The sequence below is a fragment of the Bufo bufo genome, chromosome 5 (genome assembly GCF_905171765.1).
Source record: "Bufo bufo chromosome 5, aBufBuf1.1, whole genome shotgun sequence".
In the NCBI taxonomy this organism is placed as follows: domain Eukaryota; kingdom Metazoa; phylum Chordata; class Amphibia; order Anura; family Bufonidae; genus Bufo; species Bufo bufo.
Genome location: NC_053393.1, coordinates 531,250,574 through 531,268,359, shown reverse-complemented (window position 1 = coordinate 531,268,359; position 17,786 = coordinate 531,250,574). Strand labels below are relative to the sequence as shown.

General features: G+C 45.6%; 1 protein-coding gene across 1 annotated transcript in view; it reads right to left on the bottom strand.

Moving 5' to 3' along the window:
* ASNS (asparagine synthetase (glutamine-hydrolyzing)) overlaps positions 1 to 17,786 on the bottom strand; it is a 51,310-nt gene that overhangs the window by 25,551 nt on the left and 7,973 nt on the right. Inside the window, exons 3-6 of the mRNA XM_040431221.1 lie at positions 12,667 to 12,904; positions 7,755 to 7,940; positions 6,381 to 6,482; positions 692 to 819 (exon numbers count right to left, since the gene is read on the bottom strand). Of these exons, the coding sequence (XP_040287155.1) occupies positions 692 to 819; positions 6,381 to 6,482; positions 7,755 to 7,940; positions 12,667 to 12,904 (654 nt within the window). The remainder of the gene's footprint in view (positions 1 to 691; positions 820 to 6,380; positions 6,483 to 7,754; positions 7,941 to 12,666; positions 12,905 to 17,786) is intronic.

Below are 17,786 nucleotides of genomic sequence, written 5' to 3'. Positions count from 1 at the left end.
GCCACAGTGTGTGCTATAGAGTGCCAGCCATAGTGTGCCCTATACAGCACCAGCTAGTGTATCCTATACAGCAGCTAGTGTGTCATCAGACAGTGCCAACCATGTAATAATTAATGTACCCTCATCCAGTGCCAATGATAGTGTGCCCTCATATAGTGCTAGCTAGTGTGTCATCAGACTATGTCAGCCATGTTAATCCCCAGATAGTGGTATTTGATCTACCCTCATCCAGTGCCAATGACAGTTTGCCCCCATACAGTGCTAACTAGTGTGTCAATCAAAATGTGTCCCCATACAGTGCCAGTATGCCTCAATATAGTATAAGCTTGTATGTTCTCAAAGTGTGCCATCACACACGTACCTTTATATAATGCCAGCTACGTCTTGCTCCCATATAGGCCAAAAAGGGAGTGGGCAAACTTGGCAACTGCCTAAAGTCTCCATATACGGGACTCAGAGGCACCCTAAGAACAAGTACCCCAGGAAAAAGTAAAACCACTCAGTGTTATGAGGGAACTACATAGCGGTTTTCTGTGGACAGGACATCATTCTCTGGCACTCTACGGTGCCATTATTTTGTCTGTATGTAGCAGTGTTTCCTTGTGACACTAGTTGGGTGGCATTCTGTGAAATGTTTGGACGATACAGCGGTATTTTCTTGTGGCAGTAGCTGGCGGTATAGTTGTCTTACCTTTTTTGCAGCCTGTAAATCAGGGCTATCTTCCATTCCAATTGCAAATGTCTGCAGGGGGTAAGGTACGTTGCCTTCTCTCATCAGCTTCAGAAGAGTTGCAGCAACCAAGCTGGAGTCCAGACCCCCTGAGGATACCAAAAAATAATCCACATGTGTAAGTGGTGGTGCCAGCGTCGTCATAATGAGGCACGTTTATTTCTTTCATCTTTATCAGCAAAAAATGCCCCAATGCCAAGTCGTTATACCAGTGGGCACTGTACTAGCCTGACTAATTCTGAGCCTATACCTTAAAGGGGTATTCTGGCTATTAAGGGGTTAAAAAATCCAATCCTAGAAGGGGACAAATGCTGTACCCCTATGTATGTTATCAGTGTCGGACTGGGGTACTTAGGGCCCACCAGTGTAACTGATTCTGGGGGCCCACCTTAGGGCTCCTGCACACAAACTTATTTTTTTTCCATGTCCGTACCGTTCCCTTCACTTCAATGGGGCTGCAAAAAAAAAAATGTGTGCATTCCATGTCTGTATGTCCGCATGGCCGTTCTGCAAAATTGGCACTTCAGCAATTGGCATTTATCATGTAGAGAAAGTTAATACAAGGCACTTACTAATGTATTGTGATTGTCCATATTGCTTCCTTTCCATCACATTGTACACAGCACGTATCCGTTATTACCACTGTGTAATCCAGCAGCGGTGGCCGTGCTTGCACACTATAGGGAAAGGTGTCGGCCTATGAGCACTTACAGCCTTTCCCTATAGTGTGTAAGCACGGCCACCACTGCTGGATTACACGGTGGTAATAACGGATACGTGCTGTGTATAATGTGATGGAAAGGAGACAATATGGACAATCACAATACATTAGTAAGTGCCTTGTATTAACTGCATGATAAATGCCATTTACTGAAGTGAGACAAACCCTTTAACCCAGTGGTTCTCAACCTTTCTAAAGCCGTGACCCCTTAATACAGTTCCTCATGTTGTGGTGACCCCCAACCATTAAATTTTTTTCCTTGCTACGTCATAACTAATTTTGCTACTGTTATGAATTGTAATGTAAATATCTGATATGCAGGATGTATTTTTATTGCTACAAATTGAACATAACATAATTGTCCCCCAAATAAATAAATCAGAAGTGCTCAGGGTCCCCCAAATAAATAAATCAGCGGTGCTCAGGGTACCCCCAAATAAATAAATCAGCGGTGCTCAGGGTACCCCCAAATAAATAAATCAGCGGTGCTTCAGGCCCCCCCCCCAAATAAATAAATCAATGGTGCTCAGGGTCCCCCAAATAAATAAATCAGAAGTGCTCAGGGTCCCCCAAATAAATAAATCAGCGGGGCTTCAGGTCTCCCCCAAATAAATAAATCAGCGGTGCTTCAGGTCCCCCCCCAAATAAATAAATCAATGGTGCTCAGGGTCCCCCCAAATAAATTAAGCCTTGCTCAGCCAAATAATTAAAATAAAATTAGCCAGGCTCAATTAAATCATTGGTGGCAGTGGTGCTCAGCGGCGGTGTCATTAACGAAAAAACTCGGACCTCTACAGACAGGCGGCCCGACTTACCCGTCCAGACGTCAGGCTCCTTCAAGCACAGGCAGTGATAGGACATCACTTCCTGTGCGCGAGGATAAGGGGCCGCTGCCGTTGTGCGGGCGACCCACAATAGGAAGCCTCAGGCGACCCCCCGGAAAGGGCCGATCGACCCCCAAAGGGGTCGCGACCCCTAGGTTGAGAACCGCTGCTTTAACCCCTTTAAGTATAAATGTCTGGCATGAAATTTACCAGATCGTAATCTCCTCAGATTGCACATAATCTACAGTATAATTAAAAGGGTTGTCCTACCATAATGACCTATCGCCTATCTACAGGATCGGTGATAAATATCAGATTGCTGGGGTCTGACTGCTGGAACACCCACTGATCATGAAAAAAGGGGTCCTGAGACATTCACTTACATTACCACCAATCTATGTACACAAGGGTCTTAAGACCACGTTCCCCTGATCATGGGGGTCCCAGCAGTCAGACCCCCATCAATCAGACACTTATCACCTGTCGTGTCATAGCTGTTGGACCCTTTCACATTCCCTATCCTTAAAGGTTTTCTTTGGGTGTAAAAAAATAAAATTTAAATTAAAATCTGGCCCAAAATATGTGTCAAACTAAAATAGAAATGCTCGCCTGTTAAAGGGCCGGTGTCCACTTTTCTAGTTATCCTCTATCCACAGGATCAGGGATGACTAAGTGATCCGTGGGGGTCTGAACGCTGGAGCCCCCACTGATCCCCCTTCTTGATTCAGTGGCAGGTCGAGCATATGCCCTGCCTCTCTATCCATTCTCTATGGGGTCGCTGGAGATGGCGGAGTACAGCGCTGGCTATTTCCAGTGGTCCCAAAGAGAATAAATGGAGCAGCAGGGCGTATGTGTGGCCACACCATCAAAAAGGGGAAAAGGACCCGTTCCGGGAATCAGTGGGGGGGTTAGCAGAATCGGACCCCACTAATCATATAGTTATGCCCTGTGGTGTGGAGAGGATAACTTGAAAACCTGGACAACCCCTTTATATCCTCCACTACTCCACCACCAGTATCTCTTTACATGGCAGCAGTGATGCCTGTAAATACAGAATATCATCACTACCGCCATGTAAACCATACGTGTCAATACTGGAGAATGTGACGCACTGTGCAGAATTTTTAAGTCATAAGTCCAACTCCCTTTGCAGGTCACAACCTTGAACAAAGCCCAAAAAAAGGCGCTAGAGGAGCAACGTGAGCAAAGGGCACAAACGGAGGGTCATAACTGAAACAGAGGCATTAGGGTCACCATGAGGCAGGGTAATAGTGGGGATCCTGGAGCAGGGGTAACTGGAGAACAGGCAATATTAGCGGTGCATTTAGAGTGGGGGCATCTGGAGCTGGAGAATTTATGGGGGTGCACCTAAAGCAGAGGCATTAGGGTCACCATGAGGCAGGGTAATAGTGGGGATCCTGGAGCAGGGGTAACTGGAGAAGAGGCAATATTAGCGGTGCATTTAGAGTGGGGGCATCTGGAGCTGGAGCATTTATGGGGGTGCACCTAAAGCAGAGGCATTGGGGGGACCTAGGGCAGAGTCCCCCCAATGCCACTCTGAACTCTGCAGAGAGCAGGTCACATACACAGATCTGAGTCTGCTATAAACAAATCCTCTATTTCCCCCTTACAGTCTCCTACAGCTCACTCCTGTCACACACCTGAGAAATCAGCCCAGCACCGCAGAGGAGTCCTTCTCTCCAGCAACCACAGTTTTCTGACAGCAGGGAGGGCAGGAGGATGGTCAGACATGTTCTCTCCTCCTTCACTGCCAGCAGCCCGGGAAGTTTAGAAGATACTGCAGGGCCTCCTGTACAATTTACATCAGTAGGAGGCTGCATCGCTGTGCGATACTGCCACCTAGTGGCTACAATAATTATCTCTCCTGAGAAACAAGAGAAATAATTACTCCTCCGCCTACACATATTGCCGCGCTACTGCTGCGGCTCCTCCTTCTTTTTCTGACCGGAAGAGGAGAGGAGGACTGAGCACGCAGCAGCAGCAGCCAGGCGAGGTAACGTGGAGGCGGCGTCATCTTAGAGCCTGAGGCTAGAGTGGTTTTACTGTCAGGGTAACCCATTGGTAAAAGCTCAGCAAAGACATCATTTCAACTCATGGATTTTCACAAAGGCATAATAGACTGCGCAGGAATGTATCCATCTGAGGCTCGGGGTCCAGGGGCCCCCTGGGAGTCTGGGACCCCACAGGCTGCAGCAATATAATACCCTGGGACACCCCAGATCACACAGGATTGTCAGACATTAACCCCTCACACTTCTTAGCTTTTCTTCTCACGGACTCTTGTTATTTGGTTTAGCTGATACACTCTAGCATGTCCACAGCTGTGGCTGCGTTACATTTACAGCAGGTTACACTTGTTTATTTCATCCTTTTGGTCCCTGGTGCTGCCCTCCGCTATGATGCCCTCACCTAAAGGACCCTCATGTACAGTGCCATCACCTATAGGACCCTCATGTACAGTGCCATCACCTATAGGACCCTCATGTACAGTGCCATCACCTATAGGACCCTCATGTACAGTGCCATCACCTATAGGACCCTCATGTACAGTGCCATCACCTATAGGACCCTCATGTACAGTGCCATCACCTGTAGGACCCTCATCTACAGTGCCATCACCTGTAGGACCCTAATCTACAATGACATCACCTATAGCACCCCCATCTACAGTGCCATCATCGTTAGCACCCTCATCTACAGTGCCATCACCTATAGCACCCTCATCTACAGTGCCATTACGTATAGCACCCTCATCTACAGTGCCATCACCGATAGCACCCTCATCTACAGTGCCATAATCTATAGCACCCTCATCTACAGTGCCATTACCTATAGTACCCTCACCTACAGTGCCATCACCTATAGAATCCCCATCTACAGTGTCATCACCTATATCACCCTCATTTATAGTGCCATCACCTATAGCACCCTCATCTATAGTGCCATTGCCTATAGCACCCTCATCTACAGTGCCATCACCTATAGCACCTTCATCCACAGTGCCATCACCTATAGCATCCCCATTTACCGTGTCATTTAATCTTGCCAGGAACAACAGCGTGATGGCGCTATACAATATTGTCCTAAAACTAATGGCACTATAGATGACTACAGTATACATTATAATCCCTGTACCATGCCGTACAATATACAGTATAACACCTACACTGTGGGGTTATTGTGCATATTGTATGGCATAGTGTATGGATTATACTGTATATTGTACGGCATGGTACAGGGATTATAATGTATATTGTACAGCATGGTACATACCAAGGGGAGAAACAGAACTGCATCGCACATCCACAATGCTATGCTTAGATCTAATTAAACTCGCTTCTCAGCGCTATATTAAAGTGTACAGCCCCCTATACTGCATGCTGTACAAGAGGGATTAGTGTACATTTTGATCTAAAGGCATAAGCCCACTGGTGTATGAACTATACTGTATATTGTACGGCATGGGGCAGGGATTTTATAATGCATTCTGTACTGCATGGTGCAGGGATTATACTGTATACTGTACAGCATGGTGTATGGATTATACTGTATACTGTACAGCATGGTGTATGGATTATAATGTATATTACACAGCATGGTGTAGGGGTTATACAGTATTGTACGGGATGGTGCCAGGGTTACACTGTATTGTACGGGATGGCGCAGGGGTTATACTGTATGCTCTCTGATGTGACAATTATCTTAGGTTTTCCTATCGCCCACCTTTGATGGCGCTGTGCCCAGCTCTGAGCCGACCCCGCTCAGCAGCTGCCAAGGCTTAGAGGGAACACTGGCCCACCGAGGAATCCCCCGCCTCCCCGGTGGGCCAGTCCAAGCCTGTATGTTATATCGTCACAATACTCCGGCTAGTCTAGGACAGGATGCCACCAGCCCTGTACTCGTGATGATGCATGCATCACGGCACAATGAATTAGAATAGATTATAATCATATAATAAATGAGCTCCTGCCCGGGGCCTGGATGGCAGACTACCTAAGACGAAAGTGTGCCGGGCCCTGAGAGAACCTCCCCGCACGTGAGACAAAAGCCAGCCTCACTAAATTTATTGGACCTGTCCAAGTACCTGACAACAGGCAGCCAATCCGTCTGTTCGACATTAATCGCTTCCTGACCGCGTTCTCAAAAAGAAGGCAGATGTTTCTTTTAACCGTTTCGCGATCTAGCCCTGAAAACGAGAAGGAACAAAAGTTAACTCAGATCCTGCGCAATTATCCTTAAAGTGGTTGTAAAACATGGCTGCTTTCGTTGTTCGAAAACAGCGCCACCCCCGTCTGCAGGTTGCTTGTGGTATTGCAGCTCAGCCTATTTCACTTCAATAGAGCTGAGCTGCAATACCAGGCGCAAACCGATGGACAGTTATGGCGCTGTTTCTGGAAGAAAGCAGCCAAGTTTTATTTTAAGAGTTTATCCCATCTTGGATATTGGGGGCATATCGGTAGGATATGCCTCCAGTATCTGATAGGTGTGGGTCCCATAGGTGAACAGAGCGCGCAAAGTAATGGAGGGCACACTGTGCTTGCGCGGCTGCCCTCTATTTGTATAGGACTGCCAAAAATAGCAGAGCAGCGCGCTTGGCTAATTTTGGAAGTACTATTGAAATTAATGGGAAGCGCACCGCGCAAGCGCAGACACCGCTCCATTCACTTCTATGGGGCTTACGGAAATAGCTGAGCCAGCGCTTGGATATTTTTGGCACTTCCTTAAAAATGAATGGAGCGCGGCTTTGCATGTACTGTGCGCCCTCCGTCACTTTGCAGGCTCCGATCTAAGGACATCAGACATTGGGGGGCATATCCTAGCACTACACCCCCAATGTCCAAGATGGGACAACCCCTTTAATTTTAGATGGGCGTGCCCACTGCGGGAAACAAGCTCAGTGTGGGATCGTGATTTTCAGATATGGACACTGCTTCTGCACAGCATTATAATCATTTATAATACTGTATGTCTCTGGCCGAGCTCGGATCTACTGAATTGTACAGACATATACTGGCCGAATTCCGGCATTATTGCCAGGTAGCGGTCGGATCTCCGCCGGACCCCATTACAGTCAATGGGTCCAGAGGGTATTCCAGTAACGTCCGGCAATGTCGGATCCAGAGATCTCTGCCGGAACGCCTGACGCAAATACGAAACAGGTCTAATTCAGCAGATTCCAAGTCGGGCAGAGACACACAGTATTATAAATCATTATCATGCAGAGGAGCACTGTCCATAATGGGAAATCACACTCATGTTTTCCGCACATGACACGTGCATCTGAAATTAGCCTAGGGGTATGTAAACTTTTGCACCTATTTTATATTGTTCCAGTGCATCTAAAATAAGGCAAGATGAAAATCGCCTGGCGTTTTTGGTTGGCAGCTCCTGGGCACATCTGCGTAGGGTCGTGTCGCCATGGTTACAGAATACAATAGGTTCAGGCTGATCCCGTTACCTGCTTGCAGCTTTCCCAGAGAATCGTACGCTGCGTGCTGGGGTTCATCCTTGAAGTTGCGAAACTTTACCAATTCCACTGAGGCAACTTTTCCGCTATCCTTCAAATCGAAAACTTCACAGTGTCCGGGGGGAAACGGATCAATCTTCAGAGTTGAGATCATTGAATGTTTCAGGTTGATGAGGCCTGTAGTGAACGGCAGCATCAAATACACATAAGTACTGACATGATTGTTTGTTTAAAGGAACACTCCAGAAATTGTCCTGTCTGGTGCAGGGGTGGAGCCTGACACAGGGATTCCCCCTTCGGTGTCCTATAACCCCTTCAGCCACCATGATGTACCCGTATGTGACAGTGGTTAAGGGCTTGTATGGAGCAGGCTGCTGCCCTGAGCCCGCTCTATATGCGGCGGGTGCCAGCTGTACAGCAGGCACCCCGCCACAATGACCAGGATCGGCGATGATGCCGAACCCGATCATTTAACCCCTCAGATGCCGCGTTCAATAGCGATCATGGCATCTGTGGAGTCACAGATCTGAGCATCGGTACAGGGAGGAGGAGACGCCAGGGTTTCTCAATGGGCGTCTCCTTCTCCCTGGCTGTGACGCTCTCTGCTGTGATTGGATCGCGGCACAGCCAGGGAGAAGGAGACGCCCATTGAGAAACCGTGGCGTCTCCTCCTCCCTGTACCGATGCTCAGTATTAACATACTGAACGGGAAAACTACAGGGGGGCACAGGAGCGATATTTAAAAAAACAGGCAGGGTGGCAGCATCAGCGGGGGGAGGGGGGGGGGTCACCCCGCAAGTATTTATCTAGAATAAAAAATAAAAAAACATGAAAGGTCCTTGTTAAGTACCGGGCCCATTTTCATTTTAAAATTTTTGTTTTACCCTCCCCAAGTTCCAATAGCCATTACTTTTTAAATTTTCCATTCATAAAGCCATAGGAGGGCTTATTTTTTTGTGGGATAAGTTGTATTTTTTAATGGCACCATTTAATTTACCGTGTCTTGTATTGGAAAACGGGGGAAAAAATCTGTTGTGGGGTTAAATTGAAAAAAAACACAAAACCCCACAAGTAAAGGTATTTATCTAGAATAAACAAAAAAAAACATGAAAGCTCTTTAAGGGGTTAAATCCCTTTGTCATGATGCTTCACCCCCTCAGGTCTTACGCTAGACACAAAACAGGGGCAGATTTATGAAAACTGTCTAAAAGAAAAAACTGGATTTGTTTCCCATGGCAATCAATGAGAGCAGAGCTTTCATTTTGTATTCTGTTCTTGAAAAATGAAAGCTGCGCTGTGATTGGTCGCTATGGACATGTTTTTTTTTCTTTAAGACAGTTTTATAAATCTGCCCCACTAGGCCTCATTTATCAAAACTGTCTACCAGTAAGACTGTCTTTCTTGTACATATCAGCCAATCACAGCACAGCTTACATTTTTCCAGAGCAGTTTATGAAATGAGAGCTGTGCTGTGATTGGATGCTTTGGACACAGGCCATCTTACCAACCGTTGCCCATAGCGAACAATCACCGAGCAGCTTTCATTTTTCAAGAGCAGAATACGAAATGAAAGCCGATCTCTGATTGGTTGCTATGGGCACAAAAGATGAATGTACTATTAGGCAGTTTTGATTATTGAGGTTTCGGTCTTGTATTTGTTCTTTTGCTCGGCGTCCGGGAACATTCCCTGATGATCGCCTTGAAAAGATGTTTTCTAAACCAGACAAATCCTTTAAGCAGATGTTCTGCATCAATAAAGGATAGTATAATGAAAAGGTCTACATCTTTCTTTATCTTATTTCTCACAATTTTTAAGATCTCTGCTGGATTGCAGTGAATGGAACACCTTGAGTGTGACCAAAACAAAACAGCAATTGTAAATGTTTTTTTACACTGTTCACCGTACAGGATACATATCTTAATAGTTGAGATGCTGCGACACCACATATGTAGTTTTTTTTTATTGTTTATATTTATACATATTTTTATTTTTAAACACTTTTATTAAACTTTATACTCCTCCTGGGGGAACCTGTGAACCCTTCTGTATTGCAGTGTTTTATGTTTTTACCAACATTGTATTACACCCTGCTGAGCTCACTCCATACACCCTGCTGAGCCCCCTCTGTACACCCTGCTGAGCCCGCTCCATACGCCCTACTGAGCCCCCTCTGTACACCCTGCGGAGCTCACTCCATACGCCCTGCTGAGCCCCCTCTGTACACCCTGCGGAGCCAACTCCATATACCCTACTGAGCCCCCTCTGTACACCCTGCTGAGCCGACTCCATACGCCCTACTGAGCCCCCTCTGTACACCCTGCGGAGCTCACTCCATACGCCCTGCTGAGCCCCCTCTGTACACCCTGCGGAGCCAACTCCATATACCCTACTGAGCCCCCTCTGTACACCCTGCTGAGCCGACTCCATACGCCCTACTGAGCCCCCTCTGTACACCCTGCTGAGCCGACTCCATACGCCCTACTGAGCCCCCTCTGTACACCCTGCTGAGCCGACTCCATACGCCCTACTGAGCCCCCTCTGTACACCCTGCGGAGCCAACTCCATATACCCTACTGAGCCCCCTCTGTACACCCTGCTGAGCCGACTCCATACGCCCTACTGAGCCCCCTCTGTACACCCTGCTGAGCCGACTCCATACGCCCTACTGAGCCCCCTCTGTACACCCTGCTGAGCCAACTCTATACACCCTGCTGAGCCCACTCCATACACCCTGCTGAGCCCACTCCATACACCCTGCTGAGCCCGCTCCATACACCCTGCTGAGCCCCCTCCGTACACCCTGCTGAGCCAACTCTATACACCCTACTGAGCCCTCTCTGTACACCCTGCTGAGCCCACTCCATACGCCCTACTGAGCCCCCTCTGTACACCCTGCTGAGCCCACTTCATACGCCCTACTGAGCCCGCTCCATACGCCCCCTACTGAGCCCCCTCTGTACACCCTGCTGAGCCAACTCTATACGCCCTACTGAGCCCCCTCTGTACACCCTGCTGAGCCGACTCCATACGCCCTACTGAGCCCCCTCTGTACACCCTGCTGAGCCAACTCTATACACCCTACTGAGCCCTCTCTGTACACCCTGCTGAGCCCACTCCATACGCCCTACTGAGCCCCTTCTGTACACCCTGCTGAGCCCGCTCCATACGCCCTACTGAGCCCGCTCCATACGCCCTACTGAGCCCCCTCTGTACACCCTGCTGAGCCCGCTCCATACGCCCTACTGAGCCCGCTCCATACGCCCTACTGAGCCCCCTCTGTACACCCTGCTGAGCCAACTCTATACACCCTACTGAGCCCTCTCTGTACACCCTGCTGAGCCCACTCCATACGCCCTACTGAGCCCCCTCTGTACACCCTGCTGAGCCCACTCCATACGCCCTACTGAGCCCCCTCTGTACACCCTGCTGAGCCCCCTCTGTACACCCTGCTGAGCCCCCTCTGTACACCCTGCTGAGCCCCCTCTGTACACCCTGCTGAGCCCCCTCTGTACACCCTGCTAAGCCAACTCCATATACCCTACTGAGCCCTCTCTGTACACCCTGCTGAGCCCACTCCATACGCCCTACTGAGCCCCCTCTGTACACCCTGCTGAGCCCGCTCCATACGCCCTACTGAGCCCGCTCCATACGCCCTACTGAGCCCCCTCTGTACACCCTGCTGAGCCAACTCTATACACCCTGCTGAGCCCCCTCTGTACACCCTGCTGAGCCCCCTCTGTACACCCTGCTGAGCCCACTCCTTACACCCTGCTGAGCCCGGTCCATACACCCTGCTGAGCCCGGTCCATACACCCTGCTGAGCCCGCTCCATACACCCTGCTGAGCCCCCTCTGTACACCCTGCTGAGCCCCCTCTGTACACCCTGCTGAGCCCCTTCTGTACACCCTGCTGAGCCGACTCCATACACCCTACTGAGCCCCCTCTGTACACCCTGCTGAGCCGACTCCATATACCCTTCTGAGCCCCCTCTGTACACCCTGCTGAGTTCACTCCATACACCCTGCTGAGCCCCCTCTGTACACCCTGCTGAGTTCACTCCATACACCCTGCTGAGCCCCCTCTGTACACCCTGCTGAGCCCCCTCTGTACACCCTGCTGAGCCCCCTCTGTACACCCTGCTGAGCCCCCTCTGTACACCCTTCTGAGTCCCCTCTGTACACCCTACTGAGCCCGCTCCATACACCCTGCTGAGCCTGCTCCATACGCCCTACTGAGCCCCCTCTGTACACCCTGCTGAGCCCGCTCCATACGCCCTACTGAGCCCCCTCTGTACACCCTGCTGAGCCCGCTCCATACACCCTACTGAGCCCGCTCCATACTCCCTGCTGAGCCCACTCCATACACCCTGCTGAGCCCACTCCATACACCCTGCTGAGCCCACTCCATACACCCTGCTGAGCCCACTCCATACACCCTGCTGAGCCCACTCCATACACCCTGCTGAGCCCACTCCATACACCCATATTGTTCTACACCATCTTATTTGGTTCTGCTGGGATGGTATTTTGCACTATGGTGTTGTTGACCCCGCTACTTGTGTTACCTTGCCTTCTGTTAATTTGTACCTGTCTACAAAATGGGGCCACTTTTATTTTATTTTTTTTTCAGGGCCACTTTAAGTTCCCAGTCTGCCCCTGTGTCCTAACACCGCCTCCCTGTACTGATGCTGTTCACAGGAAGTAGGAAAAGCACAGATATAAATGTATACATTTTACAGAATCTTTTCCCCTAAATATATATATATATCAATCTGATCGGTCCTCCTGCTCTACAACATGGTGCTGTCGGATTGCATTCCATTTTTTGGTGACAAGTTTTAATGACATAAAACTGAGGAATCCCTTAATATTTGTGAAAAATCTTGGGTGGATTATATGGTACCTTTCGCTTCAGAGCAAACTGCCAAAAAGCCATCGTCAGTGAGCAGTCTAAACAGCGGTCGGACTCCATAAGAGTCTCTTCCCAGAAAGACCTTCTTATTGGCTACGTCCAAGAGGGTGAACGCAAAAACCCCGTCCAGCAAAGCGGCCGTCTGTTCAATGCCAAGTTTACTGTAGAGATGGAGAATCACCTCCCCGTCCACCATAGTCTGGTACTCAAAGCCAAAATGTTTCTGCAGCTGCAAGATACCAAGTAATACACATTAGATAATGGATGGATGGATAGATAGACAGACAGATAGATATGAGATAGATAGATAGATAGATAGATAGATAGATAGATAGATAGATAGATAGATAGATAATAGATAGATAGATAGATAGATAGATAGATAATAGATAGATAGATAGATAGATAGATAGATAGATAGATAGATAGATATGAGATAGATAATAGATAGATAGATAGATAGATAGATAGATAGATAGATAGATAGATAGATAGATAGATTATAGATAGATATGAGATAGATAGATAGATAGATAGATAGATAGATAGATAGATAGATAGATAGATAATAGATAGATAGATAGATAGATAGATAGATAGATAGATGATAGATAATAGATAGATAATAGATAGATGATAGATAGATAGATAGATAGATAGATAGATAGATAGATAGATAGATAGATAGATAGATAGATAGATAATAGATAGATAATAGATAGATGATAGATAGATAGATAGATAGATAGATAGATAGATAGATAGATAGATGATAGATAGATAGATAGATATGAGATAGATAGATAGATAGATAGATAGATAGATAGATAGATAGATAATAGATAGATAGATAGATAGATAATAGATAGATAGATAATAGATAGATGATAGATAGATAGATAGATAGATAGATGGATAGATAGATAGATATTAGATAGATAATAGATAGATAATAGATAGATAGATAATAGATAGATAGATAGATAGATAGATAGATAGATATATAGATAGATAGGAGATAGATAGATAATAGATAGATAATAGATAGATAGATAATAGATAGATAGATAGATAGATAGATAGATAGATAGATATATAGATAGATAGGAGATAGATAGATAATAGATAGATAATAGATAGATAGATAAATAGATGGATACATAACAACTGGCAGCACTCAGGAATTCAGTGAACAGAAAGTGACCTTTATTCTCCCATGTATTAGGCTAGTAGTACATGGGTGAAGGTCGGGTTTTGTTCACTAACTTCCAGGAAGTGCTGACAGTTTTTATTTTTTTTGTGAAATATTAGAGTCTATTCCCCTGTGGCTGGTGCCCTGCATATCTTTTTTATTGTTTATATAGTGCTGCTTTCCATTAGATTTTTTATATTTTTAGGTAGATAGATAGATAGATAGATAGATAGATATGAGATAGATAGATAGATAATAGATAGATAGATAGATAGATAGATAGATAGATATGAGATAGATAGATAGATAGATAGATAGATAGATATGAGATAGATAGATAATAGATAGATAGATAGATAGATAGATAGATAGATAGATAATAGATAGATAGATAGATAGATAATAGATAGATAGATAATAGATAGATAGATAGATAGATAGATAGATAGATAGATAATAGATAGATAGATAGATAGATAGATAATAGATAGATAGATAGATAGATAGATAATAGATATTAGATAGATAGATAATAGATAGATAGATAATAGATAGATAGATAGATAGATAGATAGATAGATAGATAATAGATAGATAGATAGATAGATAGATAGATAGATAGATAATAGATAGATAGATAGATAGATAATTGATAGTCTTCCTCATTTGGTTGGGGACCCCTGAATCTTTGCTTTCTTTTCATACTTGATCCTGACATTGATCCTGGGGTGAAGTTTACCGTCGCACATTCCTCCAGTCACACAGAATTTCTTGATACCGCTGTAAGGATACTGAATGGCAGATTACAAACTGATAAGAACTTGATGCTTAGATACGACAGTTCTCATCCTAGAAATAGGATTCGACATCTGCCGTACAGTCAGTTCTTACGTGGGAAACGTATTGTGTCAGATGACAGGACTTTGATGAGTATCTTGGATAATATATTTCATACATTTCGAAAGGGGGGTTATCCCAAGTCAATATTACAACCACATAAACCCAAAGTACTCTCTCTCGGTAGACGGCAGACGTTACAATGGGCAGCTGGACCCCCTCTTGGATCTGGCATTCCTCTCATTTCCACTCACAATGAGTATAGTTTACGTCTCGGCTCTATCATTATACACCATTGGTCTGTGCTCTCTGGGTGTATTGAGGATGTTCCTGAATGTACAACTCCTCCTTTATTGTCCTATTGACGATCCGGGAATCTCGGTATCTGCTGATGTATCTTGACATCATTCGACTCGCCGGGAGACTGACACTATTTTATGCGGTTTAGGCTACATTCACACGACCGTATATGTTTTGCGGTCCGCAAATTGCAGATCCGCAAAACACAGATAACGGCCGTGTGAATGTAGCCGGCCGTATGACAAAAATGCCTATTCTCGTCCGCAGAATAGGACATGCTCTATCTTTTTTTGTGGGGCCGTGGATCGGAACGACGGATGCGGACAGCACACAGTGTGATGTCTGCATCTTTTGTGGCCCCACTGAAAAAAAAAATACAGTTGTGTGAATGCAGCCTTAATAAAATATCAATGTTTTTTTATATACAGTGCCTTCTTTTTGATAGAGGTGACAGAGGAAATATCCATTACTGGGGCGACACTCTTTCACATAATTTTTCTTAGGTGGTGTGACATTGTGGTGCAAGCTAGGTATGAGTGTATATTAGGGAGCCTGGAGGGGGGCGCTCTGCAGTTGTGGGGTTGTCCAACCGTTTGGTTTCCCTACAGTTAAGGGTCGTCTCTCCAGTTTTGGAGTGATGTCCCCCTTTCTTCACTTTTCTAGTGATGCCACGTGATAGACACACCGTTACCGTTTTTTTTTTATAAACCATCTTTTTATTTAGTTTTTTGTCATATAATGGTACACAATCATACAACGCAGTTTTTGTCTTACAATATAGCATTAGAACATAACATACCCCTCTAAATCCCTCCCTCATCCCCCCTTCATCTCAGGTGTAGAGACAAATGCAAAAGGTGTAAAGAAGTATAAGAAATGTAATCTTGTGCAGTCTATCGGTCAACCTAAAGAAAATAAAATATTTTGATTTGTTTGTTAATTGAGTTATTTATTTTCCTGTTTTTTGTGTATCTTGTACCATGGGTCTGATGGCCCCAACTTTGCCTACCACTCAGTATGAAGAAATGGGCGGCTAGTCACCAACATTTCGGATTCAGTGGAGAAGGCTACCATAAATTCTCTCCATTTCTAAAGAAGGAGGTTGTTAATGTCGATCTGCGATACTCTGTCTCAATGCGCTCTAATGTAAGGCCCTTTGTCGTCTGATGGATAATCTCCTTCAGCGGTGGGGTATCTGGTTTGATCCAGTAGGTTAGGAGACATCTTTTAGCTACCAGGATAATTACATGGAATGCTGCTGCAAATTTTAGTTTTACTTCTCCCTGTATGAAACAGAAGAGTCGCTGGATCCATTGGGAGTTTTATGTGACATTTGGTTTCCATCAGGGATAGGAAGGACTGCCAGAAGACTTGCACCCTCGGGCCCATGAGTTAGATCTGTGTTAGGTATCTGGCATTTGGGACAGTGAGTTATTCCATCACGTGGAGCATGGAAACCATATATAGCTCTATGTGTTATTCTAAAATAAGTCTCCCTCCAAACCTCGCTGCTCACAATTTTTGGAACTAGGGCCCATCCCTCCAATAATTGGTCCGGGAGATTTAGGTCTGGGAAATCTTTAAGCCATGTCTTGAACAAGGAAGGATCTCCTTTCCTGGAAGCTTAACTCTCTCAGGGAGCCATATATTGTTGCCAAGTCTTTTTTGATTCTAGAAGAGCATAGAAAAGGTTCAAAGGGGTTGGCAGAGAATTCTGGCGACAAATCTTTCACTCTGGGGCGCAAAAATACCCAAAATTGATGGTATGCCAGGAAATGATCTGCAGGCAAATGATATAGATTTTGCATTTCCTGAAAGGTGTGGAATCTCCGCTTTATCTGGTTCCAGATGTGCCTAACTTCATCTATACCTTTCCCTGGCCATTTCTGAAACTGTTTGTTTATAGAGGCTGCATGGAATTCCGGATGTTTCCATAGCGCCATTCTTTTACATATTAAAAATGGGAGATTATATAGCCTTCTGACCGCTTTAGCAATACGCTGTGTTTTATCTGGCCAGGTAAGACTGTGTATTTAGTATGTAGGATAGCATTCAAGCTCCAGGGTCTAGCCATTTCCTCTTCAATGGATAGTACTGAGTAGTATGAGCATTTATTTATCCAGTCCAGACCATGTCTCAGTAAACTTGCCAGGTTATAGTTTCTGATATTAGGAAGCCCCATGCCACCTCTGCTTCAATGCCTGGTCGATGTAGTTACAGATATTCTGCATCGTCTGGACTGCCAAACAAATGATGGAAAAGCCTTTAGGAGTAACTGGATATCAGCATGTTTCAGTAGGATTGGTAAGGTTTGCATGGGATATAAGAGTTTACTAAAACCCATCATTTTCCGTAAGTGACATCTTCCCAGGAATAAAACTGGCGGGTTAGGCCAGGATTCAAGTAGTGAGAATATTTTTTTTAATAATGGGGGGTAATTTAGTGTATATAGGGATTCTGGAGACCTTCCTATTCGAATTTCCAAGTATTTAATACTTTGGGTCGCTATGGTGCCCGTTATGTCATGAAATTTTCTTTTATGAAAGGATTGAGATGTCGACAGGTCAAGTAGTTCGCATTTGGACATGTTCACTTTAAAACCTGACATTGAGCCATCTGGGAGAGAAGTTTGACTAAAGCTGGAAGGTCCCTATGGGGATTTGCTAGAAACAACAACAGATCATCAACAGATAAAGCGTGGTTGAGCACCTGTTTCCCAATGGCAATACCTTCGATATGTTTAGAAAGAGTTATGGCTTTAGAAAGTGGCTCCAGGGCTAGG